General features: G+C 39.2%; 1 protein-coding gene across 1 annotated transcript; it reads left to right on the plus strand.

Annotated features, from left to right (window-relative positions):
• Positions 1-1,360: 1,360 nt before the first annotated feature.
• Positions 1,361-16,351, plus strand: LOC128737037 (integral membrane protein GPR180-like). The gene is made up of 7 exons (XM_053831583.1): positions 1,361-2,179; positions 2,603-3,029; positions 3,093-3,236; positions 3,303-3,373; positions 3,436-3,620; positions 3,757-3,861; positions 14,366-16,351. Exons 1-7 carry the CDS (start codon positions 1,674-1,676, stop codon positions 14,668-14,670), a joined length of 1,743 nt encoding a protein of 580 aa, XP_053687558.1. The 5' UTR covers positions 1,361-1,673; the 3' UTR covers positions 14,671-16,351.
• The last annotated feature ends 11,044 nt before the right edge of the window (positions 16,352-27,395 follow it).

Genomic DNA, 27,395 nt, shown 5'->3' on the forward strand with positions numbered 1-27,395 from the left:
TTGATGATCTTAAAGTAGCTTAAACAACGATTGTTCAAACACGATTTTAGTGCTTAGTTTATGCAGTATTCGTCGCTTCAAACCAGCCAGTAAAGAGCAAATCGGCACCAACTTTTCTAAAAAGCCAATCTGCAAAATGCAAACAAACCGAGTGGGGGTTTCTTCCCTTTGGTAGGCCAGCAAAAAAGCCCTCAGTCGGTTTGTTGACAAAAATGCAGATTGGTCCTTTTGAAAAGTTGGTACCGAAATGCTTTTGATTCAGCCCGTGGTTGTTGTAGAAATCGATCTTTTCGCGTGCGTAATGGCGGCTAGTGGGTACAACTTTCGGAGAACGTTAGCATGTCTTTGGCAACTTTATTCACGTGTCACGTCAAGTTGATATTTCCAGCCTTAATCGTTGTTGTAGAACTTTCAAGCATACGTGAGCGGAGTTCCTAAAAGCAAATAAACATTGTCGAAAACTGTACCAACTACTGTGTTACCTGACTCACTGCGAATATGCGTTGTGTTCTTGGGATCATGTTGGTTCGAAAGGTTTCGCAAAATATCGCCCTTGGATCCAAAATATCGTTAATTTTGATCACTAAAAATAACGTACTTAAACCACAGAGTAACAGACGTAACACTGAAACCCCATTCCATCGCCAATAAAAACGGTCATTTCAAATTTTCACTTAAGCTAACCCAGGTAACCAATAAGCATTAGTATAAGCAGTAAATCAATCGTTTATTAGCATCCCTGGCGTTTTATACTGCAGGTAGCTGTTTATCAGCCTTTTGACTGCATAACTGTTGTAAATTGGTATGCACAATTCTATTTAAATTCTTCTTGTCGGTAACTAGCTGCAAATAAGTATTGTCAGCACTATAAGAGAGCTAGCAGTATAGTAGCCGCATGTTTTGCCAAAATAGCATTTAAGTAGCATTCAAGGCAACTTAAATGCTTATTGGCTTGCATTTAAATTGCATTGGAAATGCTTATTGGTTACCTGGGCGGGTTCTGCCCGGATCGGATGTATTTCTGCAAATTTTCATGGGTCACGGAGGCCAGAAATCCGGCAGAATGTCTGGCAGAAAAAGTTTTTCGCTGCCAGATTTTTGTTCGATTTCTGCCGGACGCGCCTATGCGGGAGGTTGCGCGAGAATTCATTCATTCACTTTTTTCTACAACTGACTATAAAACTGACATCACTGCCACCGATGTGTTCATTCCGTTCATTTCGAACGATCTGACAGTTCTGCCACCCCACAAGCACAACGCCAGCGTTGTAAAAAACCTTCATTCATTCGTGTATTTTTGCTTCGATAAACAGTGCTCAGGTCGATCGGATCAACAAAGCAGTTTATTTTTTATTAATGGATTTATGTGTAACAACCTAGCAAAATATTTGTGAGTTTCAGCATTTTTTCGACCCCGTTTATTGTGCCCAAATGGGCTACGTTGCTGTGGAAAATTACTCAACGGCAGGCGCATCGGTGGATTGATTAGTGGTTCTTCGAAGGAGGACAGTTTTATGGGATTGGTGTGAGGGAATTACTCTAGATTGCTGAAAGGTTTTCGCATAGTAGGAGGGGATATATACATAATACACCCGCCCTTGCAGGATTACTTTGCAGAGATCTCAAACGTCGAAAGTGAAAGTAGATTCAGTAGATTGCGTCGAGGACAAGTGATGGTGGACTTAAAATGGTGTCCTCGAATGCTAGTGGCCCTGCTGTTGGCAGTGGGTGGCGGTCAACAGCCTTCGGAAGGTGCTCATCTGTCAGGAACGTTTCCGGTAGACGGATTTTTTCGATTTTTGATCAAATTCGGCTTCCAAAAGACGGAGAAGCATTCACAGAAAAACACGGAATCCGATACGTTCGGATACATCTACGGAAACATTACATCTGAGTCGAACTTTTCCGTGCCGATTACGTTGGCAGTGCTTGATAAGCATAACTTCCTTGAATACTATGCTAATCGGAACAATTTTGACCGCGATTCGGCTTGCCAGCGAATGTTTGATAAGCTGGACAAGGTGGCCTTCAATAGCGGTTGCAATAAAGCTGCCGAAGCGGACTATCTCCGCCGGATTCCCTGCGAGAAGGGAAAACTCTGCGTGGATGAAGACAGTCCGGCGAACGTTGTATCCGGCAGCCAGTTTACCTACGTAATTAGCGATCCCAACGTACCGAGGTAAGTGACTCGATTGCCCCAGTTGTACATTGTTTCCATTACTAGTCAAGTTACGCATTAAGCGAAGGTAGGGTAGAGATTGTGGGGCAAAAGAAAGAATTAATGGGAAAACCAGTTATCAGGGTGACAGACAAGATGCGTTTAGTGCGTGATTAACGATCGTTGCACAGATGTCTATATTTGTAACACGTGATGATATAACTTAGATAGCTAGTTGGCCATTTTTATCTAGCAGTTTAAGCGTATCATAAAGCAAATACTTTATTGTGTGCAACTCAAGTTTCAGGTTTCAAAGCAACAGCTGTGACAGCAGACGTTTTATCTCTGAACAGTTACAGTTTCATTCTTAGAAACGGGGTGTTCTATTTTAAATTTATTTAGCTTCATTATTGTTATTTTTAATGAAACTTTAAATCATTTCAGATTTTGGTACCTTTCCTTAGTATCTTGTTATCAGAACGTTAGTACCTGCCAGTGGCACTATTACGACTACCGAAAGTTCCACCCAGAACCACCGCAAATCGAGTACGACATTCAGCTGGTGAATGGAAATCCGAACCGGCAGAGTTTGTCGTTCTTCAACCCGCTGCTGTTTCATTTCTCTTTCGACCAGCAAAACACACTCGAGATGTATTTGATCTTCTTCGTCATCTACTTGGTGATGGTACCGATGCAGTTGTACGCCGTTCGGTTGCAAAAGCATCCGGTGACGCGTCTGTTTACTATCAGCCTTACGCTGGAATTCATTAGTGTATGTCTGCTGTTAACACACACCGTCCGGTATGCGATGAATGGCGTTGGGAACGAGAGTTTGGCCATTACCGGGGACATTTTCGACATCTTCAGCAGGGTAATAATAGCTGCGACACAGACTGAATCCGAGGTAAACTTTAATTCGGTTGTTTCGTTACAGACATCGTTCATGTTAATCTTACTGCTGTTAGCAAAAGGCTGGGCCGTCACGCGACTGCAAATTTCCGTTAGCAGCTGGATTTTGCTTATGGTAATTTGGATTCCATACTGTGCAATTCACGTACTTCTGTACATTTGGAATAGGGTATGTCTATCATGTCTATGTCATATGCTCTTTTCAGAATATAATATTTAAAAACTCCACTTTCAGACTGAGGTCGATATCATATCGGATATCGACGAGTATCAAACCTGGCCTGGATGGTTGGTGCTAGCCTGCAGGTGGGAATTCAGAAAAGAAAACTGTCACTATCATCTATCATCATTTCGTTTCTTTTGTGTAGGTCCACTATGATGCTGTGGTTCTTGTGGGAGCTGCGAACCACCATGAAGTACGAACATTCAACGCAAAAGCTGGACTTTTTGTTACACTTTGGTGCTTCAAGCTTGGTGTGGTTCATCTATCTACCCATCGTTGCTCTAATTGCGGTTAATGTTAACCCACTCTGGCGATATAAACTTTTATTGGGTAAGTGTTAGTCAAGTAACAAAGCAACCGCTTTATGTTGTTTTATCTTGAAAAGTCAATGTTTCGGTGAATGCTACAGATTTTCGCACTATGAATGGAAGGCGTAGTAGGCTAATGATATTTTATTTGCTTTTAGGAATAACAAATTCAGCCGATTGTCTGGCCTATTGTGTAATGATGGGTCTACTGTGGCCCAACCGGGCCGGACAGTACCTTCTTCTAACGGGTTCCAACTATGCTGGTAAGTTTTGTCACTCTTTTGTTTTTCAAAAAATTAAGCTTCTTTAAAATGTTTATTTTCAAACAAACACATTAAATGAAAAAAAAATTAACGATTAAATTCCACTATCAGCGCCGGCGTTACAACGCGCAAGGCCCTGTGCAGATTAAGCTGCGAGGCTTTTTTTTGTATGCCACAAGGACATTGGATCAAAACGCTGTGGCTGTGGTTGTCTTGATGATAATCTTTTGGGGCAAACTCCGATTGCTCTCACAGTTAACGGGTTACTCATACCCATTGATGGAGTTGAGCTAGATAGTTGTAATCTTGTGCCCCAATTTGATACTACAGGGTTAGTAAAATCAATGACCTTTTGGGATTTGGGCTCTATGAAGGAAAGTTCCGAAGAAGGTATGCCTAGAGAAAGCAAGAGCCCCATAATTGCAGAACAGATGGGCTGAACTTTCAAGTTCAGAATTACAAAAGCGGCAGGTTTCAGTATCATCCGATTCTTTAAATGATAAAGAGCGGTACAGTATCCAGTTAAGTTGAGTAGTTTTTTAGATACTGTAGGGTTTGGATTATTGTGCCCAAATGGGCTACGTTGCTGTGGAAAATTAAAATTTGTTTAACTATGTAGTGAACAACTCTGTGTATTTGATTAAAACGTGATGCTGTCTTAACAGCGTAGTCTAGGCGGCAACCCAAATAAGTAATTCATCCAGAATTATTCCCAGGAGTTTGATTTCATTACGGAAGCTCAATCTGACTAATCTGTATAGTATGTTTTCTTCACCTAGTGAATGGTATGCCTTTTTTGGGGGTTTTATATTAAGCCCGACGTAGAGCTACTGACAGTACTGCGTTAAACTTATTTCCTCTGACGATAAGTTCTATCACGGCCTAAGCAATAGTCTCAAAACCAAGCAGCGATATCTTGTGAAGAAATACGTCGGCTACCAGTGTCCAAAGCAAGGGGGGAGAACACCCTCGTGGACATTCTTTGATTACCGAAATCGTGACCAACGTTTCTCCCAATGATGCTGTGATTTCTCTGCTCGAAAGCATTGCTGGAATCTAGCTCATTGAATGTGGTCGATTCCGTTGAGAAAGAGAATAATAATTAAAACGAAAGACGTGTAATCGAAAACTCCTTCAATATCAAGGAAAGCACTTCCTGATATTTAGGTGATTTACCAATTAACCCTTTATAAGGCAGTGGCAACTATATTGCCACCAACGAAAAATATTGTTTTTGCTTTTCTAACAATATCGTTTTAGCATATTATGTACTCAATATGTTCTGATAGCCTTTGGCAACATTCTCAATGTTTTTAAATCGCTGAATTTGTAAAAATGGTTATTTACGAACCACTTTTATGAAAACAACTCTTGGTTTTTGAGTGTCAACAGTAAATTTGGTTTAAATTCGTAGAAAAACCATTAAATTGGAAACTTTTTGGATGGTAATATTCAGTTTACGGCGTTTTGTGATAGATTATGTGGATTAAAAACTTTCAAACTTTTCAAAAACTTAGAACCAATATTCGAGAACATGTTTTTTGGGCTTAACGGGCAGCGGCAAACATATTGCCACCAACGTTTTGCGCTAGACGGGCAGTGGCAACTATATTGCCACCAATTTTTTCAAGTTTTCCAGCAATTTTTCCAGCAAAAAAAGCTAAATGTTAACGAATACTTCGTATAGTTGTAGATTTAAATGGTAGAACTTGATCAGTTTCTTAAAAGTGATCCTGCGAGAGGTTGGCAACTATGTTGCCACCAATGTTTTGCTCTAAACAGGCAGTGGCAACTATATTGCCACCAACGTTCTGCACCAGACGGGCAGTGGCAAACATATTGCCACCAACATTTTGCGCTAGACGGGTAGTGGCAACTATATTGCCACCAATTTTTTCAAGTTTTTCCGCAATTTTCTCATCAAAAAGAATATAAATGGGTTCTATTGAATGTTAACATTATGTTTCGCTGAAGTTTGTGTTAATTCCACGCGTAGTTGCCACGGCCTTATAAAGGGTTCTCGGTACTCGGCTGGGAGAGGCTGTTAGAGTCAATAGGATCGTAGCAACTGGCCCTGCAATTGTCCTGCACTCTAACAGCTGGCTGCGAAGTCTGTCGTATAAAAAACAGAAGAAGGTCAAGTTTCAATAACGGAATGTGTGCTACTAGGCTTTGCTTTTACCAATTAACGTCACTACACAGTGTAGGGCGGTTTTCGAGTCAATGAACCTTTTTCGAGTCAGTTTCGGTTCCTAAAGCGGTTAAAATTTTCGCTTACATTTTCCGTGTATTAGCTTTGCTTCCCAGGCACGGACGATTTCACCAAACTTGTAGTCGTGGCTGCTGCTGCTGCTGCTTCAAGACAGAAGTATGGATGACCATTGAAAAGACAAAAACCTCAAGGCAAACTAAGAGGCTCAGGCATTTCGCATGCTACATGACGCTGCAAACAGGTGACACATGCAGTAATGGACTGGCTAATGTAAATCAATTTTCGTGCTTTGACGGTTTCAGCCGCGGAATGAGAGAGCGGACAAGAGCGAATATGTTCAGATCTGCACGACAAGCTTACTTTTTAGCAGCCGTATGAAACTGAAGGGTAAAGATGCGGCTAACATCTTTTTACGCTTCCTACACGTCCGACACAAAAAGAAAAAAAGCAAAGAAGTAATTTTGTTCGAGCGCTTACCAATACACATTCATCCGAGGCTGAAGTTAGAGCGGGCTACTCAAAAATACATTTGGTCTGAGGCAAAGTTTGTTATGGGCTAGATGAGATGTTGGCTACACGAAAAATGTATGGGAATGACATTTGTGACAGTGGGGTGCTTTTTAGGGACCGAAACGGTTATATTTTTTCTATACATTTGCCAGTATGCAGTGCCATGTCAGAATCTCAGCCAATACCGTCGCTCCGTATTGTTTCTGTACCGAGAGAGCCTATCTCTTGATGTGTTGAAACTAGCTGGAATACGTACATGATAATAAGCAAACATTCTTATTTCACTGTAACCAGTCGAAAAAAATGTCCAGTATAGAAGTGACTGGCATTCGTCGCTTTTTGCTGACAGTTCTAGTTGGAATAGTATGGACAAGAGATAGAGAATAAGGTGTTATTATTGATGCGTTTTCACCTGAAATTTATGTAATGAAAATTGTTGAATTTTTGCATGGTTTTGTGGTTGATCACTACTTTAAAGGTCTTGTAAGAATACATGCAGTAGAGTTCGTTTTCAATTTTGGGAACGTTCTGCTTTGAATCCGCATTATGTGGAGAAAAGCTGTAGGCATACGAATGAAGCAGCAAACGAGAATACCAAAAACCACTACACCTTTTGTCATGCACATGCATGGTGCTAGAATGTTGAAGCGTGTCTCTGCCGCTCCGAAGTGTGGACGACACGACGAGCAAGCGATGTTTTCGTTTTTCTGGTATTTCGTCTCGGTGCGTGTGTAGGGTAATGTCGTGACGGTCGGGACGCTGTTATGGTCAGGCCAGCACGATTTTTTCAATTTTAGTAACTCGAGATATCTATGTTTGAGCATTGTGAAACTTCTTACTGTGACAGCTTACTTTTCACAATATTGTGAGTTTCAATCGTGTATTAAAAACTCGCGTACTGAATTCAGTGATTGAATATTACAAAAAAAGTTTTTCAGGCGCAGTGAACTTTTTTTCAAGAAATGATTCATGAAATGCAATTATCGAAGTAAATATTGAAAGTGTATTGAGTATTAAGTGTGTTATGCTCCATACGAAGGCTATAGAAAAATCGCGTTTCAATAAAGTGGTTGGGTAGATTAAGGCAAAATACAACAGAAGCGACTATTGTAGAGGTCGGGCCACTTGTACAGCCATGGTTGGGCCACCATAATTTTTAGCGCAAAAGCACAGTATTCGTTAGAGAACGTCAAGTTTATTTATTTATTTCGTCAACCGATGTAGACTAGTATAATATATACAATTTTCTCATATAAAAGTCTTATAATTAAATAAAGATTAAGAAGTGTACTTATTCCTTTGTATGGTTCGCTACGCGTTACGATCACGTGTTGACTGAAACTAGCGTTTAAGTCTATGCCGAGACATTGTAAAGTCAATGTTTTCGCAGAATTGATTGTACGAGGCCATCATACGATTTAATGGACCGAATTTTTGCATAATTTGTGCGATAATGGTTTATGGCTAATAAATTTTCTATTACGAAGTTGCCGAGTAGGTGTATAAATGTTCAGTTTTGATAAAAATGTTGCTGAGCCAATATGCTACGAAACGATATCGTTTACAAATAAGACCATTGCATATTTACGACGCTCTTTTAATGATTTTACATTTATAAGCAGCAGCGTGTTTCGTATGATGGGAGAGGAAATGTTGTCCAACCTAATTTACGAAGGACCAGGCTTGGCATACACTTTTCGCCTCGATTTTGCTCTTTTGATTACTGCATCTCAGCCAAGCAAAATTTGAAAAAGTGATGTATGGGGCATTTGTAGAATTTATTATTATCTTCAATATTGCTGAAGTAAGCATTACTGTGCATTTTGTATTTATGGCGCTATAAGGCCTACCCTCTTGGTAGCAAAAAGAGCGCTCTTTTTGCTACCAACGGCATTGCTGCCCTACAGCGCCGTAAATACTAAAGATACAACTTCACTTTTTGCAGCATTATTATAGATAATTACAAGCTCTACAAATACCCCATATATCACTTTCTGAAATTCTGCTTGGCTGAGGAGCAGTAATCAAAAGAGCAAAATCATAGCGAAAAGTGTATGCCAAGCCTGCGAAGGACATATAAGAGAAATTGTTTTTGTGCTGATTCTATTCTCTCTTCGTGCGTGATGGAAAAAGTTGACCATACAATGTTGCAGTATTCCAGTATTGACCTCACATAGGTAATGGATAATGTTTTGATTGTGTATGGATTCAAAAAATTGTAGCTAAAACGTTTAATGAAACCTAGTATGTTATTTGCCTTGTGTATTATTGCGTTATAATGGTCGATAAAAGTTAGCTTGGAGTCTAAGATAATTCCTAAATCCCCAACTTTTTCACATTTTTCTAATGTTTGATTTCCTAATTTGGTAAATGATATTAGATTGCATTTTTTTACATTTAGTTCTAATAGGCTTTTTTACACCATATGTAGAATATGTGTATTTCATTCTGGAATACATTGATGTCTTCTTCATTTCTTATTTCCAAAAAGAGCTTCATGTCATCGGCATATATTAGCACTTTAAGTTTCTTGAGAATGAAGGAAATGTCGTTTACATACAAAATAAAAAGAAGAGGTCCCAAATGAGAGCCTTGAGAGACTCCAGAAGTGACTTGAATTGGATTCGAGTTCTTTCCGTTAAATTTAATTATTTGTTGGCGATTAGATAAATACGATTCAAGCCATTTCAGAAGCCCTGGTTGAATTCCAATTTTTTGCAATTTGAAAAGCAGCATTGGTATGTCAATGGGATCAAATGCTTTGCTAAAGTCCGTATAAAGTGCTTCTACATGGTTTCCATTATCCATTGCATTCAATGAATAGTCAATAAATTCCATTAAATTTGTCGTAGTCGAGCGTCCTTTGAAGAAACCGTGTTGCATTTCTGTAATTCTGTTTTTAATTTGCAGGAATAATTTTTCATTAATAATTGCTTCGAAAAGTTTTGGAATGCAAGAGATTATGGCAATGCCACGATAATTACGTACGTCAGATTTCCGACCTGATTTAAAGATAGGTACTAGTAAAGAGCTTTTCCATATTTTTGGGAAGATTCCGGATTCCAGTGATAAGTTAAAAAGCCAAAACAAAGGAGCTGTAAGCTCCATTGCAAGATTTTTTATGAAAACTGGAGGGATTCCGTCGGGTCCAGGGCCTTTTGAGGCATCTAAATTTTTTAAGGCCTGCAAAATATCCTGGGCATGAAGTTGGTTGACACCTATATCCGCTGAAAATTCCGGATAAATTGCAAAATAGTTGCGATCGCGATCTTCTTCAGAAAATGTTGTATAGATTTCTTGAAAAAATTTTGCAAAGAGATTACAAATCTTTTCCGAGCTATTCCCCACACTTTCATCAAGATGCATTATGGATGGAAAGTTGTCAGATTTTAGTTTGGTTTTCACGTAATTAAAGAAGTTTTTAGGACTGGACTGGACTGGACAAGTTCAATTTGTGTGTGTGTGTGTGTGTGTGTGTGTGTGTGTGTGTGTGTGTGTGTGTGTGTGTGTGTGTGTGTGTGTGTGTGTGTGTGTGTGTGTGTGTGTGTGTGTGTGTGTGTGTGTGTGTGTGTGTGTGTGTGTGTGTGTGTGTGTGTGTGTGTGTGTGTGTGTGTGTGTGTGTGTGTGTGTGTGTGTGTGTGTGTGTGTGTGTGTGTGTGTGTGTGTGTGTGTGTGTGTGTGTGTGTGTGTGTGTGTGTGTGTGTGTGTGTGTGTGTGTGTGTGTGTGTGTGTGTGTGTGTATGTAATGATTTTTTCTATCGCCTGTTTCTCAGAGATGGCTGAACCGAATCGTTCGCTATTACTTTTGTTTGAAAGGTATTATTGTCTAGTAGATCACTATTGAGTTGCTTCATGACACGACGTTTCGTTTAAAAGTTATAAACAAAAATGTGAAAAATACGTGACACGGGTTTCTCTAGAACTACATGACCGATTTCAACGATCTTAGTATCAAATGAAAGCCCTTATTAAAGCTAAATTATTCAGAAATTTTTAATTGAAAACAAACAAGTAGTTTAAAAGTTATGCTTAAAAAACCTGTTTTGACAAGGTAATAATTATCGCCTGTTTCTTAGAGATGGCCAAACCGATTTATGCGCTATTAGTCTGATTTGAAAGATAATATATGCTAATAGATCACTATTGAATGGTTTTTTGATTGGACGTTTAATTTGAAAGTTATGAGCAACCGTATACACCACACCAAAATTAACAAAAGTTTATAATGATTTTAACCAAGATAATTTACCTAATTTCAATTATTTTAATATCAAACGAGAGGTTTTGACACTACGAATATATATGCAAAATTTCATAAGAATTGGTTGTAGCGGTCAAAAGATATTAACCCTCGAACACTCGCGCCAACTTTTGTAACGCAGTTACTCGCGCGCCCAATAGCCTCAAACCAAAGAAAACGTGCGTACTAGAGTTTTAACTGGGAAAACTTGGTTTAGGTTTATCGAACCTTTAGAATAGTTTCTTGAAATTAAAAGCTCTATCGTCTGGAATCTAAATTTTGATTGATCATCCTAAAAGTGAATAAAAAAAAATATTTTTCTTCAGTGTCAATATAACATTGATGTGTTCTGCAAAGTTATAGAGCATATTATTACGAGAAATTTTGCTAAAGACAGTAACCTTCCATCTCTGCAGCTAAGATAGAAAAATCTTATTTATTGTATATGAATTTGTAAACTCAGTTTTTATATTTTTGCTCTTTTTGTAATTGTTGTATGACTTTTTCTTGTATTACAAAATTGTACAAATGATAAAAATACACAACTTTGCTGAATATAGTATACCTCTTTGTTTGCTTGTTTAGGAACTGTAGAACTTTGATTATAAAAAATACCTTAATTTTGACTACGAATTACTCGACTACCAGCAGACGGATACATTTTAAACATACACGGATACATTTTACATTGGCTAGTTTTGCTGCATACAGACACCATTTTTCCATATGAAGAAACGAGAGAAAATTCCACTTGGGGTCAATTGCGGTACACCTCGCATGCTGATTGTTTCGTTTCTGTGATGGCGGCTTATGCTGATCTATTTTTCAAACAATTGAAATTATTAATGCATTGAATAATTATGACATTTTGCTCAGAATAAGTTTATTGAAGAATATTCGTTAGTTAAACAACGATTTGTAACTTTATAACAATATGGCGTTGAAAAACCTACACGTGTTGTACAAAATACAACAGCGTGAGTAACCGAAGGTTAATAAAAATTGATTAAAATTATTCAAGAAAACTCTATTGATGTGAATCAAATAGAATGGCATTACAGGAAATTATGCATAGTTCAAAAACCTATAAACTAGACCTTTACTAGGCAATGTATATGTTAAAGAATAAGATTTCCTCTTACAACTTACTTTTATTTGCACTTACTCAAATTAATAACAACTTACTTATCCTTACTCAGCAATTACATGAAAAAAGGATCTATCAAAATTTAAAAGTGTTCCTATTTTGTTCAAAATTTGTAAACTTATTCAATTTTCAAAAATTTTCAAAAATACCAGACCGGGCCTTTTGATTTTTTGTGACGTCTTCTTTTCTTTAACGGTATGTTGTGTATCATTATTTCTAACAAAATTTTATAAAATATGTCTACAGCAGCGTCGACATTTTCTTCATTCTTGAGAATATGTTGCCAATTAACACAGTTTAATCTACCTCTAATACTTTCATAGTTAGCCTTTTCGTATTCAAAAACTTCTTCATATTCGCAATCGTTGGGTCTTTGGTATTGGTTTATAAATAAAGAATATTCAATTGCTGTGTGAAATGCCTCATTTTTCCAAAGTGGGTTTAATGATTCAGTCACACAGAAGTCTTCGTAAATGTTTGTGAGCAAAAAGTCTAGATAGCAATTTTGTTGGTTTTTAATTTTATTAATTTGGTTCAGACCCAAATTAGCAGTTTTGTCGAAAATGAACTGCAGTGTTTCATTTTCTCCAACGATTGGAAGTAAGATACATTCATTTTCAGAGTCCGGAATGGAGTCTGCATTGCGTTGATTGTCAGTAATGTAAAATATGATGAAATAAAGCAAAATTATTATCTGAAAAATCTTGATTGAAAAAAACAAAAATTTCATTGTAGCGGCACACGTCGGAAAAAGCCATTGTAGTAATATTGATTTTACAAGATCGCCAAAATTTCGCGAAAAAGTAACTAAAAATAGAGTACTTGTACTTATACGAGCCGTTTTTCACGGAATTAATTTTTTTCATATCCCTATATAGAATTTCAATACGTATTTCTTGGATTTGCAGCGGTGGCCCAACCTGTACAACATGGCCTGACTATGACAACATTTTTTGTCTTCACGTAGATGCCTATAACTTTATCATTTTTCATGTAATCAGTTCAAGATTTTCCAGAAATCTACCTTACTCCTAGACCTTTGTAACGATGTGTTTAGATTTCCGAAATTCTGATTCAAACGGAAGTTATTGGTGTTCAATTACTTTATAGATCATTCTTCTGGTTTCTTACAAGCACAATGACATAAAATTTATCTTTCAAATGCTTGAAATTTCATAATAGTATGATTTATCATAAGAAAAATGCTGCGAAATGGAATATTTCATCATTTAGTAAAATGTTTTTATTTCATAAAATTGCAAAAAGATGCAAAAATTTCCCACGCAACCCTCTTCCTGAGACTCTAAGCTATCAAATGGCATAAACGACTGTGATGAGAAAAGGTGAGAAAAGGTGAGAACATAAACAAATATCACTTTAAAGTAGCAACATATTTGTGCTAATTTGCTATAACAAATACTGCTCGCTTGTCATAATTATATTCATTGAAATCTAAAGTCTATATCAACAAATAATTGTAAAAACTTTGAATTTTAAAAGCCTTGTTACAGCTGGTCGATAGGATATGTATAGCCTTAGAAATGTTTAGAAAGCTAAATTATTCAGAAATTTTTAATTGAATTCAAACAAGTAGTTTAAAAATTATGCTTAAAAAACCTGTTTTGACAAGGTAATAATTATCGCCTGTTTCTTAAGCCCCAAACACAATGCATACGGATTTTACTACGTTGCGGCAATTTGACAGTTTTTACATGGGTTTTCTGTCAAATTTCCGCAACGTAGTAAAATCCGTATGCATTGTGTCTGGGCCTTTAGAGATGGCCAAACCGATTTATGGCAACATCCTTACGTACATGAGCGAAAATATATGGCCCATTTTTACTCAAAGTTTGACAGCTCTATGCAAGATGTAAACAAATGGTTTCAAAATTAACGTTACTTTGTGTGAGAGGGTTGAACGAGTTTTAATTTTCGTTATTTTGGCCAGCTTTTTGGTTCAAATACTCCTCTGTAAAGGGGTGAGGGGCGGTCTCTTACAAGGGAGGGGAGGTTTAAATGAATAAAGGGGTGCGTCTTTCTTGCATTTGGACCGATAGCAGTTGTTCAGGTGGCTGGATGACAAAAGGGGATTTCTGAAAGGTAGCCATTGACAAGCGGGTAGTAGTTCAAAATAGCAAAATAGGATTTGTTTTGTAATAGGGAAAAGAAAACCGATTTACAAGTGGCTGGTGGACAACAGAGACAGGAAGTACATTCAGATCCAGAAAAAGGGTGTCGTTTCTTACAATCTGAGAATTGAACCTTGATATTAGATATTCATTACACCAAATACCGGACCGGGACGTTTTTCCGACTGGATTTTTAACGAAAAGAGAATCCCACTCTCGAGCCAAACAATTATACTTTATTGACCGTTTTCACTTTCTCCCCGCAGGAATGGACGAACTGGACGAGTTCAACGAGGCACCGCACGTGGTGCATCGGGACTCCGGCGTGCTGCATGTGGACTGCGATGACGATTACGTCGATCACGTCGATGACGAAATCGAAACGCTGGTCCTGAGCACCGACGATCTGCTGAACAATGGCCACGCGGGCGGCGGTGGTGGTCTGGATCACAATCATCACCACCACCATCCGCAGCAGGCAAATGTTGTGACTGGCAGCGCCGGTAGCGGCGGTGGCGGTGGCGGCAGCAAACCTCTGGTGCTAAACGGTCGCAACCGTAACCATCTGTAAGTATTGTGCCCCGTGTGGTTAGGTTTATTTTTCCTTTTTCTAGCAACCAAACAACTATTAAAAACAAACGACGAATTTTGTACATAATAGTAGCATTAGGTATGATAATTTTTAAATGAATTTTTCGGACTGCAAATTTATTGATTGATATTGAGAATCTTACAAAAAAAAAAAACAAAATAAAGTACGTAATATTTTTAAATGGAAGAAATACGATGAAAACAAGAAATTGTGCCATACTGAAAAAAAAAACTTATTTCACGCTTCTGGCAGTTAGATGCAGGCAGGTAGATTGAAGCAGTTTCGTAGCAAATTTTAGCGCAGCACCAACTGTAACGCTTGTAGTGACGTTGGCTTTTTTAGCCAGGGCGTGAGTTCCAGTAGAGACTTCGTTTTCGGTTCGTCCTCTTTTCTGTGTCGAAAGCCTGTGGGACAGCAAAGGAGCGTAGCAAAAGGGATGACACATACTTGACTTCCCAGCTTCCAGTTAGTTAAGGCAAAAAGCGTGTGATATAGAAACGAAAAAAATAGCAATTAAACTCCCACTAAACATGAAACACAAAGAGTAATGATGTTATCTGTATATAGAGATTTATGATATACCTATAGTGTGGCGCAGAATGCGGAGAGGTTTTTTAGATTAACGCTACCCAAGTTGTAGCTGCCAAATCGATCGAGTATTTAGAAAATAGACAGGTAGTTTTATTATACTATACTTATTGGTCTCGCGAGAAATCTCTTCTCTGTTATTAGTGGAGATAATTCCGTTTGACAAGTCGCGAATCTTAGGGTCGACACTTTTACTAATTTCCTGTTCGGCAGACTTGCATTTCCTTCTATCGATAACCAACGACAGTTTTAGCGAAAGTTTTCTAACGTTACATTTCAGTATAAATCAGCCAGATAGATATAACTTTTTAACTGCAGTGCTATCTTTTAGTCGAGAGCGAGTCACATTCTAAAACTCAGCCAATCACTGAACGAAAAAAGCTTACCATAACTCACAAATGCAATTTAAGTACCTTTAAGCGAAAAGCACGCGAACTCCACTCAGCAAAACTCAAGAACGAACGTACCGGCAGCCGAATCCAAGCTTTGCTCCCACGTTTATTCAAAAAAATGCCACTATTTTACTGAATCTACCGTGCTAAACAAAAAAACAAAAGATATGAAAGTAAAAATTATTTTTATAACACTTGCGACTTGCACGACAGAGATTGTAGTTTATCAGATAAAAAAGAATTTTAACCAACATTGTCAGCATTAAGCAGCGAACTCAACTGAATCTAGAACAAAGTAACAAAAAAATCGCACCATCATATGAAGGGACGACGCATCTTTACGAATCGAAACGGACGGGATAGATTAGCGTTGTGATAACTTATATACAAGTGTAAGCAAATTTCTTTTGTGAATTAACCTGTAAATACTGCATACAAACTGTTGTAAATAAGTGACACAAGTGTGAACACATTGGGTATCATCAGCCTGCAGTGGCTAATGTCGTTAATGTTGTGATTTTAAAGTGACAAAAAATCAATTTCGGCGTGCTAAGCAATACGAACGACACAGATGTAGCTAACTATACCCCCCCCCCCCTCTTCTTTGCTAAACACGTACATAGTTCCAATTGGTGACATTTTTTTTACTACAGTATATTAGATGAATTTCGCCGAATCATACAAAACACTACTATCAATAAACTCTATCTGAAGCGTAAGATTTAATGAATTATTTTCTACATTTTCTGACAGTGATATATCATATTTCTGTATAATTTTTCAAATATTAGACTTGAAATAATCTTAAAAAGACAAGAGATATTCGTTTAGTGGTGCCAAGAGGAATACTAAGAGCTAGTCAGGTGAAAGTAGATCGCAAACACCTTGAGGAAAGGAGCGAACGAGATCGGCAGAGAAACTCTCGACTGGAATCCGCAAGGACAACGTCTCATGGCGATGAAGCTCAGCCAACGACATCTAATTTCATCCCTTTGTTCTGCCGGACCGGCGGACATGGACCAGTAAGTAAGTAAGTAAGTAAGCACTGGTAGATGCAAATTAATTAATAGTAACACTGTGTAGTAGAGAGAGTATTTAAAGATAATGCTTCATAGCTAAAATAAGGTCGTTTATTCGTATCACTGGAAATGTTTGTTTAAGAAATCATGCTACTTCAAACATCCTGCGCCATTGGAAGTGGTGTGGTTCATTGTTTTCTCTGATAGATGTGGCCGTGATGCTAATTGTACCTCCGCTGCAGCGGGTTTCTGTTCATCACCCGGCTGATCAACGAAGACGGGCTTCACCTCCTTCGGTATGGCTTCCTTGCCGACCTCAATTTCGACAGATTCCACAGGGATACGATGTACCGCCAGTGATTGGCAGCGCTTATTCAGCATTATAAATGATCCTAATGAGTGAGGCATATTTATAACTTTTGGTGCAATTCTGGAATAAACGTTTTGGTTGATGCATCGCTGCTGAAAGCTCAAACTAGATTGAATTCTGTTCGGTGCATATTTGTCGCTTTATATTCGACTTTGCCAGCCATTTTAGGCGGTAGGCAGATACTAGCTAAAGCATACCTAAGTTGAGTGGGTCAGAAGAAAAGGGGTGTAAGTGACAAAAAGTAAATTTCGAGAAAATCAGCTCCAAAGTTAACATCATCTAAAAAATTCGTCAGGTCATATAATACAAAACCAATGACGCACTATGGTTATGTTAATATTTCTCTATTAAATTCTATTGATGCCTTGGAAAAGCACTTTGATTTTTGGGAAAGACATTTTTGAAAATGTTATTTGCACTTACACCCCTTTCCTTCTAAGTTATGCACTTGTACCCCTTTCATTCCAAGCGATTATAAGGAATTACTACTTAGAGTGAAAAAGGTGCAAGTGTATAACTTGAAGTTATATTACAATCATCTTCGTTAAAAGATAAAAGATTTCAGAGACGTCTATGCTCTAAAAACGTTATACTATTCACTAGTTCGTAGTATATTGGAATACGCAGCACCTGTGTGGGCACCGTACCAAATAGGACATATCAACAAAATTGAAAGTATTCAGCGCTCTTTCATTCGATTTGCTTTGCGTCATTTACCATGGCAGGATCCTTTGCGTCTTCCTGCCTACGAAAATCGTTGTCGACTGATAAACCTAAGCACGCTTGCTGAAAGAAGACGAACTTCTCAGAGACTAATCATCTTTGACCTGTTGATGGGAATAATCGACTGTAGCAAGCTATTGGAAGAAATCAACTTTAATGTACCTCGTCGTATTCTCCGAAATCGAGTTCTCCTCTGGACTCCGGCTCATCGAACTCAGTATGGCCAGAATAATCCATTGGATTGGTGTTGTCGGCTGTTCAATGAAGTAAACCACGTGTTTGATTTTAACATTTGTAAAACTAGGTTTAAGAATGAACTTTTAAAATTAAGATAAGATGTGTCTGTACTGCCTTGGCGGAAGACTTATAGCAAATAATAATAAAAGGTAGGTTAGCAGGCAGGCAGTAGTAGTTAAGAATTTTCTCGCTACGTGGCGCTAGTGCATACGTAATATTCTTGTATAGTCTGTATCTTACGCTACTGACTATTTAGAAAGTTGGAGTCTTCGGGAAGGTTGTTCAAATGACTGTCATCTCCGAGATGGCACTAAAAATAGTTCAGAATATTCTCAACATACGGTATTAGCACAGACAAACAGACGAGACACTCGCGATAATTCCATCGTCCAATCAAAAACCACTCATTTTTCAAAAAAATCATGTTTCGCAACATGGCCACACCGCGGCGCGCAAGTGTTGCTTTGAGTTTTCAGTATAAAACCATTCAAATGTACAAAACCCTACAGCATAAAACCCTGCAAATGCAAGCTACTCCGCAACATGCATAACAGAGGGTGCTAGTGTGCAAGCAAAATGTGCAGGACGATGGTTTTTAAAGGATTTTCTTCTAAGTGTCATGTCAGTTCGTCAGTGGTATTAGTGTGTAATGCGACCTAGTTTAATTTGCTATAGATTATAATCCATGTAACCTCAAATATTACTTTCTTCGGGAAAGCTGTTTAAGTAATAGCATGCAAGGCTGGATGGTATAGAAAATAGTGCAGAATTGCATCACTACGTGGTGCTACCGTATATGCAATATTACTGCACAGGTTGTAACTAAAGCTACTGATTACCTAGAAAGTAATGCTGACAGTCACCTTCAAGATGGTATAGAAAATAGTTCAGAATTTTCTCATCGGTCGGCGCTAGCGTATATCCGTATATGCGTATATCATTTATCATGATATGAGCAACCAAAAATATTACTTTCTTCGGGAAAATTGTTTAAATAATAGCAGCCTTGCAAATAGTTTGGACAATAGTATAGAATTCTCTCACTACGTGGTACCAGCGTACATGTAATATACTTGTATGGGCTGTATTTTACGCTGGAAATGTTGTTCAGGTGACATTCATTTTCAAAATGATTTAGAAAATAGTTCAAATTTTTTTCAACGGGCGGCGCAAATTTATATGTCACCTTTTTGTAGTTGCCTTAAGTCATCATCTTAGTAATCTCCTTCAGTGGCCCCACGTCGGAATGACAAAAACTTCATAAAATATTTGTAATGGCCTAGCTTCAGAGCGGCTGGTCCTAAGAAAAAAGGTTATATGTCATAATTTGTTCAACAATATGCGTAGAATTTCATTTAGTTTTAGTTCTACAAAAAAAGGAAAATTTGGATATTTTTTAAAATTTGTCAGGTTAAAAAAAGCGTAAAGAGTGTACATCAATAGCTCTTCGACAGCTTTAGAAAATGTTTCAAGCTATCTTTAATAAAAATGAGACAAATCTGAGGAGACATGTTTTAAGATAATTCACGTTTTATGATTTTTATTTTGATACATATTGCATTTTCTTTCATTGTATTTTTCTCCGAAACTACACTTAATCTCCAACAACTTTGCTATTGACATCATTTTTGATAAATAAGTAGTTTTCGAGATTATTTCGAAAGAATCTCATTTATAAGTACGCCCTTTTGTAAAGTTACTTTTGACGAAAATAATTATGACTGAAGTTTTTGGAGCGTCTTAGTAGAATACGAGACCTAAAAATAAAAAATAAGAAAACTTATCCAATTTAATTCTACTATGTGTATTTTATTCAATGACAGATACGTATTTCGCCTACGACTTGCAGGCTTCCTCAGTGTCTGTTTTCGAACTTCGAAGTTTTTCAATTTTGTCACTTGCACCCCTTTCCTTCTAACCCCCTCAGTTATTAGGTATACTCCATACCGTATTTTTTGTCTACCAATTTTCTGGTAGTCAACTAAAGCGATAAACACTGTATTCGAAAAAATTGGGCACAAAACAGGTTGTATTTTTTCCTTTGTTGAAAAAATAGCAGCTAACATTTTGTCATCATTGCTTTATTGAACCTCTTGTTTCGTATTTAGGACCTCGTATTTCGGTTATTATTTAAGCAAAAGCTTAACAAGAAAAGATGGATGGGGAGCGATATGAAGTAGTTGAGGAATTCATATGCCTTGGAACGCTCATGACATTTGACAACGATGTAAGAAACCGCGAAATAAAACGATGAATTGGGCAAATAGAGTGGCACAGTCGCATGAACTAAGAGCTATGTTAAGTACACAATGTCAAGGTAGTACAATGTGACAGGCTGCGGTGGGCTGGGCACGTGGCCAGAATGCCCGACGAAAGAGTAACCAAAACTTTTTACTTTTTAGAGTAACCAAAACAGTACTGGAGGACCATAATTCGTTCTGTGCGAGATCGACAACGTACTGTCACTAATAATGCAAACGGTACCAATAACCGGACACCTTCATCTTAGTTATAGATGCAATTTTTGATGACCATTTATTTAGATAACTTTTCAAAAAATATCTAAGATAATTTAAACATAATTCACGAGCAACATATCAAAAGGTCCAATATGCAAATGAGAGATTTTCTGTACGACTCCCCTCTTAAGCTTCTCTCGGTGGCATAAACACATTATAACCCAATTTTTCTAAGAGATGATTTCTTACGTTCGCAGCTGGAATCAGCTTTGAAGTCTTCGACTGTGGGAAACGGATTGCATGAGTTTTAGCAGCATTGATCACAAGTCTCCAGTTCGTAAAATATTCTGTCAGAGTTTCCAGACCTCTCTGAAGCTTGCATGTGAGGGCACGTATGACACGACCTTCGTACATGATTGCTGTGTCGTCCGCAAACTGAGAAAATACCCGACCCTCTGGGAGGGGAGGGATGTCAGATGTATATATGTTATGCAAAATGGGCCCCAAGATACTTCCTTGAGGCACACCTGAATGTTAAATGTTTGCGAACAGACACTATTTAGAGTTACCGGGAACACTCTGCCTGACAGATAGCTTCTGATCAGGGCTTCGACCGATCCTTTTTTTCTACCGCAGTCACATCAACGCGCATTCAATTTCACACTGTCCGTTTAGAGGTGGAATACGAACGCTATGCAAAAAACAACTGGCAGTTTGCTCAGTCAAACGCCGATGGCACACAGCAGAACGAACGTGTTCTAGAGCTTTTTGACATTTTCGTTTCGATCAAGTTGCCTTTACCGTTTGAAGCAGCGAATGATTGCAAAACAGTCAAATGACTGGCAATCACCACGCTAACGAAAAGCAACCGCACAATCGTATGATTCAATACTACAAAAAAACAACCACTACATGTGCATGGAAGAAGTTGGTCGGACTCCGTCCAACACAAACGAATATTTTGCTTGCGTCGGACCGACGTCCGGGTGACAAACTATTACTGTGAGCAGACGATTTGGAGACAAAAAGAGAAATGAAAAAATACGTCACCGTATGCTTCCAGTCAGTTTGCAGTTTATATTCTCAAAGCGCAAAGCAAAACGGGAGATCGACTGTTTGCTTTTGCTGAGATGCCGCATGAATTGCAAGACGGCAGCAGCGCAAGCGGCAGATTGACTGGATAAGAAAAACAGTCAAATGATCGTTCAAAAAGCGGAGTTTGAATGCGGAAAGTTCACATTCACGGCAGTCACATTCAACTTGCGATCCCTTTTCAAGCCCTGCACAAGACTCACACATATTGCTTCCCGCTTGATCACATTTGCTTTGCTTCAACTGCTACCCGGAGCTATGCACATTTACATACAAATTGTCTGTTGAACTGCATAGGCATTCTCTCGTGCGGTGCGATACGTAGCTGTGAGTGAGTGTGAGGGAATGAATCTCTAAATAAATCGCAAGGTTAAACTAAAACGCACATTTAAATTACATGTTTATCTAATTTGGATCTTATTAGGCTTGTTACTTTCTAGAAAATGTCGATTCCGGCGAAGGAAAACTGTAAATTCCGCCAATATCGTTGTATGGAATGCCAGCTGTGGGAGAATGAAGCAAAATGCTAACAGCTGAATATGGTTTACATCGCATAGCAACAGAGATATAGCGTATGAAAGCGAGAGAAATTCATATGCGAGTTTCGCGCTTGTGATCAAGGTTAGAATTTCATGTGTTTGAAATCTCATTGAGTTTTTTTGCTGTTATGAATTTTTCAACACTGCTTCCAGGAAGACCCCATTCTCATCAGCGAATGTAAGAATCCGGCTTGGGATTGACTTCTCAAACAGCTTGGAGAGGGCAGAGAGCAAGCTGATGGGCCGAAAGCTCTTGGAAACAGCAGGATGTTTCCTCGGTTTCGGCATTGGAATAACTTAAGCTAATTTTCATCTTGGAGGGAAGTGGCCAAGCTGCCAGTACCGGTTGAACAGATTTGCTACAAAAGTTAGTGAGCCGTAGCTCAAGTGCTTGAGCTCAATATATAACGTGCTATCGAATCCGGGGGCCTTCATATTTTTAGATCCCTTGACATGACCCACCAGCTCGTTAGCAGTGATTTTTTCTTCCTGAGCTACCAAGCTGTCTGATCGATCGAGCTCGGTGACTCCCTCGGCAACAGAGTACTCGTGTGGGTTGACAATATTCTGTCCCAGATTGTGAGACATTACAAACTGCTGACCCAGCGCGTCCGCCTTTTCATTTGGAACGATCAGTAAGATTCCATCGCCTGAGCCACCTGACGAGACAAGAGGAGGGATTGGCTTTGGCTTCTTTTTGAGGACTTGAGTCAAAGACCAGAATGGTCTTGAATGAAGTGGCATTTGTTGCAGCTTCTGTTGGAATCGCTTGTTTCTTAACTCTCGAATTCACTACTGGATAACCCTAGAAAGATTGTTTGCCATCGATTTTTTCTGCCGGTTCCCAGTACGCTAGAATTGACACCGGTATACGTTACGCAACCTCATCAGATATTTGGTGGTGGAATCTATTTGAAGAGTGGTGTTCACCTGCAGTTGTTGTTCTGCAGAGCCGGCGTTGGCAAACCCGTGCGGTCGCACAGAGCCTCGCGCTTGGTGATGCCTAGAGAAAAAAAAAATTAGTGGACAATCCCTGGCTGTATACAACTCGGCTCAGCTTGTACGCCGATTGTTTACGGAGGTTTCGAGCAAATGGGCACTTAGATTTTTCGAATCAATAAAATCTCCAGGTCCGGATGGCATTCTTCCCATTTTTTTTACAGAAAATCACTAAAATATCAGGAGACGGCACTTTGTGCTTTCCTTGATATTGAAGAACCTTTTGATTACACGTCTTTCATTTCAATTATTACGGCTCTTTTTCAAAAACGAATTCACCACACTCAATGAGCTAGATTTAAGCAATGCTTCCGAGCAGAGAAATCACATCATTGCAAGATACGTTGGTCACGATTTCGGTGATCAAAGGATGTCCACAAGGAGTTCTCTCCCTGTTAACCAAGCTGTTATGAGAGTATTGCTTAGGTCGTCAACGTAGAACTTATCGTCAGAGAAAAGTTTAACGCAGTACTGTCAAGTCCTTTGTTAGGAGCTCTAAACCCCCTTCATGTTATGATGTTTACAAGACAGACCCAATATAAACCCCCAAAAAACAGTTGAAATCAAATACAGGGTTGTAGAATAAACATTTAAACAGTTTATCTACTCAAATTCTGCAGTAGCAAAAAACTACTCAACTTAACTCGTAGTGAACTACGTACAATCACGTGACACTTAACTGGACACTATCCGGCTCTTGATCGTTTAAAGAATATCGGATGATTTCGGGACCTGCCGTAACTTGAAATTTCAGCGCATCTGTTCTGCAAGAGCCCCGTACTTGCTTTATCCTAGAGCCCAAGTCCTAAAAATTCGTTGATTTTATTAACTATGTAGTACCGAATTAGGGTACAAGGTATCTACCTCAACTCCAGCAATGGGCATAAGCAGTCTCCAAACTGTGTAAAGCAATCGGAGTCTGTCTGAAAAGATGATCATTAATGCTGTTACAGTGGTCTTTTAATCCAATGCCCTTGTGGTATACAAACAAAGCCTCACTGCTTAATCTGCACAGGGCCTCGCGCGTTGTAACGTCGGCTCTGAATGTTCTGGGACCGCACTTGCAACGGCAATCGCTCGCTAGAGGGATTCCATTGCTTGATCGTTCAGTTCCGGTGTATGCAGAAGCTGTTCGGGATCGATGCTGTCGTCGACGATCCGTTGAAACTCGTACCAGTTGGCACAATGGTAGTTTCATCGGGGGCGACTGTCCACCGTATCGGTAGAGGCAGTAAGCTTCAGCGTCACCGGGTAGTGGTCAGAGGACAGCTCTTCGAAGACTACGGACTACGGTACTGCGGAGATTCGATAGAAAGATGTCCAAGATGGAGTGGACCGCCGATCCCGAGATTCTAGTTGGACTATCCGGCGCCATGAAGTTGTAGTGGCTGGCCATTCTGATTTCTCCTTCGATCTCTCCACACTTCATGGCGAGAATTGTGGTCACCGGCAATGATGTACTTCTCCCGCCGCTGAATTAGTTTACCCAAATCGGATCGTACATCAACGGCAGTGCCGTCCCGGGCCCTGGTCTGTTTGGGACAGTAGTACTGACCTCAACTTCTATGGCTTCAAAGACTTTCAGCTTTGCGTTTTTTAAACACAGATTCAACTGACACAACGCCAACGCCACTCTCCGCTATCCGTTTGTACTCCTACCAAAATAACCTGCAACACTTTTCGGTTAAATACGGCAAGTGCACGTATGTCTTCCGTAAGCAACGTTACTGACTCAAGTCCGTAGAGGACTGCCGGTCTGTTTTGTGCGGTTTCGTATGCTCATTAATCGAAGCGTCTTGCGGAGGAAAAAGTAGACTCGACTTCCAGTTTGAGTGCGTAGTCGAATCTCCTTCTTGTCGGCGGTGGGTGACCAGAAATCCCATATATACGAACTCATCAACCATTTTCAATTAATCGTCGTCAATAGTCACTGTCTGTGGAAGGTGAACGTTATTTTTTCTGAAGCCTCTTCCTACCATAAATATTCGATGCATTGATTATAGTAACTCAATCCTCCTAGCCTCCGTTTTTAGTCTGACGTGGATTGCCTCCGCTGTCCCAAGGTTTCTTGTAATGATCTCAAGGTCAACTGCGAAGGCGAGGAGTTGGCTACTCTTGGTAATGATTCTTCCTCTCATTTCAATGCCCGCTCGTCAAATCACACCTTCAATAGCGATGTTGAATAACCACTCCTATTCTGTATTTCGAACGGATTGGTTTTCGAACGAAAGTGGATGGTGTTCTGCGATCCGCCAGCAAAATCAAACGGGCAAAACGACTGGTTCGAAACTAGTCGAATGAAATAAAGGTCCGTTCGAAATACAGAATAGGGGTGAACATACAGAACAGTCACTCTCCTTGCCGCAACCTTCCGGTAGTTTTTTTTCATGTGTGGACTCATCACTGCGACCAGTAGTTGATCTATTGTGATATCACCCGGGTGTTTGCTGTACGACCTGCACTGCATTTCTTTTAGCTATAATCGCTATTGAGTGAGCGATATGCTTATTAAATTTTATACGTGCTTGTCTGCTTTGGGGTTTACCCTTCCCGCAAAGGGACGTCTGCACTGTCAAGAGGCTTTCAGAGGGTAAACATAGAATTCAGCATGAAGGAAGCGTAAAATGAGGAGCTGGACCCTGAGAATGAAGTCACTTGACATCGAATGGCTTGGTTCTACTAAGATTTGAACCCACGACCACTCGCTTGTCAAAACAGACTCGGTAACTTTGCGGTTACGGAGCCCCCTTCCGGTAGTTTCTCGTCCACCAAAATCCATGAAATTATCCAGTGAAGTGCCATTGCTTGTGGTTCTTGGCTATTTTTGTAGAGTTCTGCCGGGAGTCTGAAATTTCCGGCGGCTCTATAATTCTTTAGCTGACCGATTTCTCGTTGGTACTCCTTGAGATCTGGAGTCAGCACACTAATCGTTTATAGACGTTCCTAGGTTAACTTCCGTTCCGTTTCCTTCTGTTACATCGCCGTTAAGACGCTCATCGAAACACGGCTTCCACCTGTCGACTACCTCGCGGTCGTTGGTGACCAGGTTTCCGGGTTGGGTCCTTTACGAGATAAGTGTAATGATCAGTGTAACAGTGATGATTTAGGAACAACAATATCAATTTTTGTTTGGGCTGGCATCACATCAGCGTTGTCCTGGTTACGCATAAACAAACTTGTGTCGTGGGTTCGCGATTGTAATCTAAAGGTTTTCCTATTAATTCAAGTGCACACCATATTATTTATTTCTTTATTTATTTAATACTCGGGTAGTAAATCGGACTAAATTCCAGTAAACTTTTGCGAGTGTTTTGTTAAGTGGAGGAGTCCAGAATAAAATCGAAGATGAATCGCAGCATTTAGTGAAATTTGTGATCTAAACAGCAATGCAATTCAAAAGGACCAGATGTAATAAATTTGAGTGGCAAAATCTTCCTACTTCTAGCAGGTTAGTCGCCTTATGTTTCATTTCTTGTGATGGTTATTCTGATACTAATTTTGTAATGATTCAACCACGGGAAGTGGATGAAAACGATACGGCGCAAGTGCTCGACGTAATAAAACGCCTCTCGTGTAAAATCACAATTTTCAAACTTTACTACCGCTTTTCTCATAAACTAATCAACATTTTTGGAATAAACTGGGGAAAAGACAAAGGTACCTGAATAATTAATCCAAAATACAATTGAAAAATTATCAAGCCAAAATGAAAGCCAATTTATATTTTTAATTTTAGAAAAATATTTAAATTTATTTGCTGAATCACTGCCACCGGAAGCTTAGTGCGGTAGAACGGTTATAGTATTTCGTAGTTTTTTTCTCTGCCCGATTTATTTGCGATGATACTGGTAGCTGTGCCGCCGCTGGTGGTTTCCGTTGATCACCACCTGATGGTGGTTGATGTGGGAATGTGTTTTCCCTCGGTTTCTCTAGCACGAGAACAGATTTCGCCGGAATGCCGTACAACGTGAGCGATTGGCTTCGCTGTAATCGAACCAATGCCAATGCGCGACTCATATTTTTTATCTACGTGTGAAAAATATAGGCGTTCAAATGCGTTGTTGCTGAAAGTTGAAACTGGATTAAATTCTGTTCAGCCAAAATTCGGCCTTATATATTCGACTTAACTACGTGGTTCGAACAACAGGCAGTATCGGCAGTATTTGCTTTTGTCACGGGGAGATGTCACTTACCTATCCCAGTTACCTATCAGGTAATTCGCAGCAGTGAAGAGGGGCACATGTTCGTCAGTTTAGAAGATTAATCATTCTACCCGCTATCTTTCC

Source organism: Sabethes cyaneus, chromosome 2 (genome assembly GCF_943734655.1).
Source record: "Sabethes cyaneus chromosome 2, idSabCyanKW18_F2, whole genome shotgun sequence".
NCBI classification, from domain to species: domain Eukaryota; kingdom Metazoa; phylum Arthropoda; class Insecta; order Diptera; family Culicidae; genus Sabethes; species Sabethes cyaneus.

Excerpts from the sequence above, each read along its gene's own strand:
- LOC128737037 (XM_053831583.1), top strand. The coding sequence starts at position 1,674 with ATGGTGGACTTAAAATGGTGTCCTCGAATGCTAGTGGCCCTGCTGTTG. Across the intron at positions 3,030-3,092 it reads TTTTCGACATCTTCAGCAGG|ACATCGTTCATGTTAATCTT; the intron begins GTAATAATAGCT and ends GTTTCGTTACAG. Across the intron at positions 3,862-14,365 it reads AACGGGTTCCAACTATGCTG|GAATGGACGAACTGGACGAG; the intron begins GTAAGTTTTGTC and ends TTCTCCCCGCAG.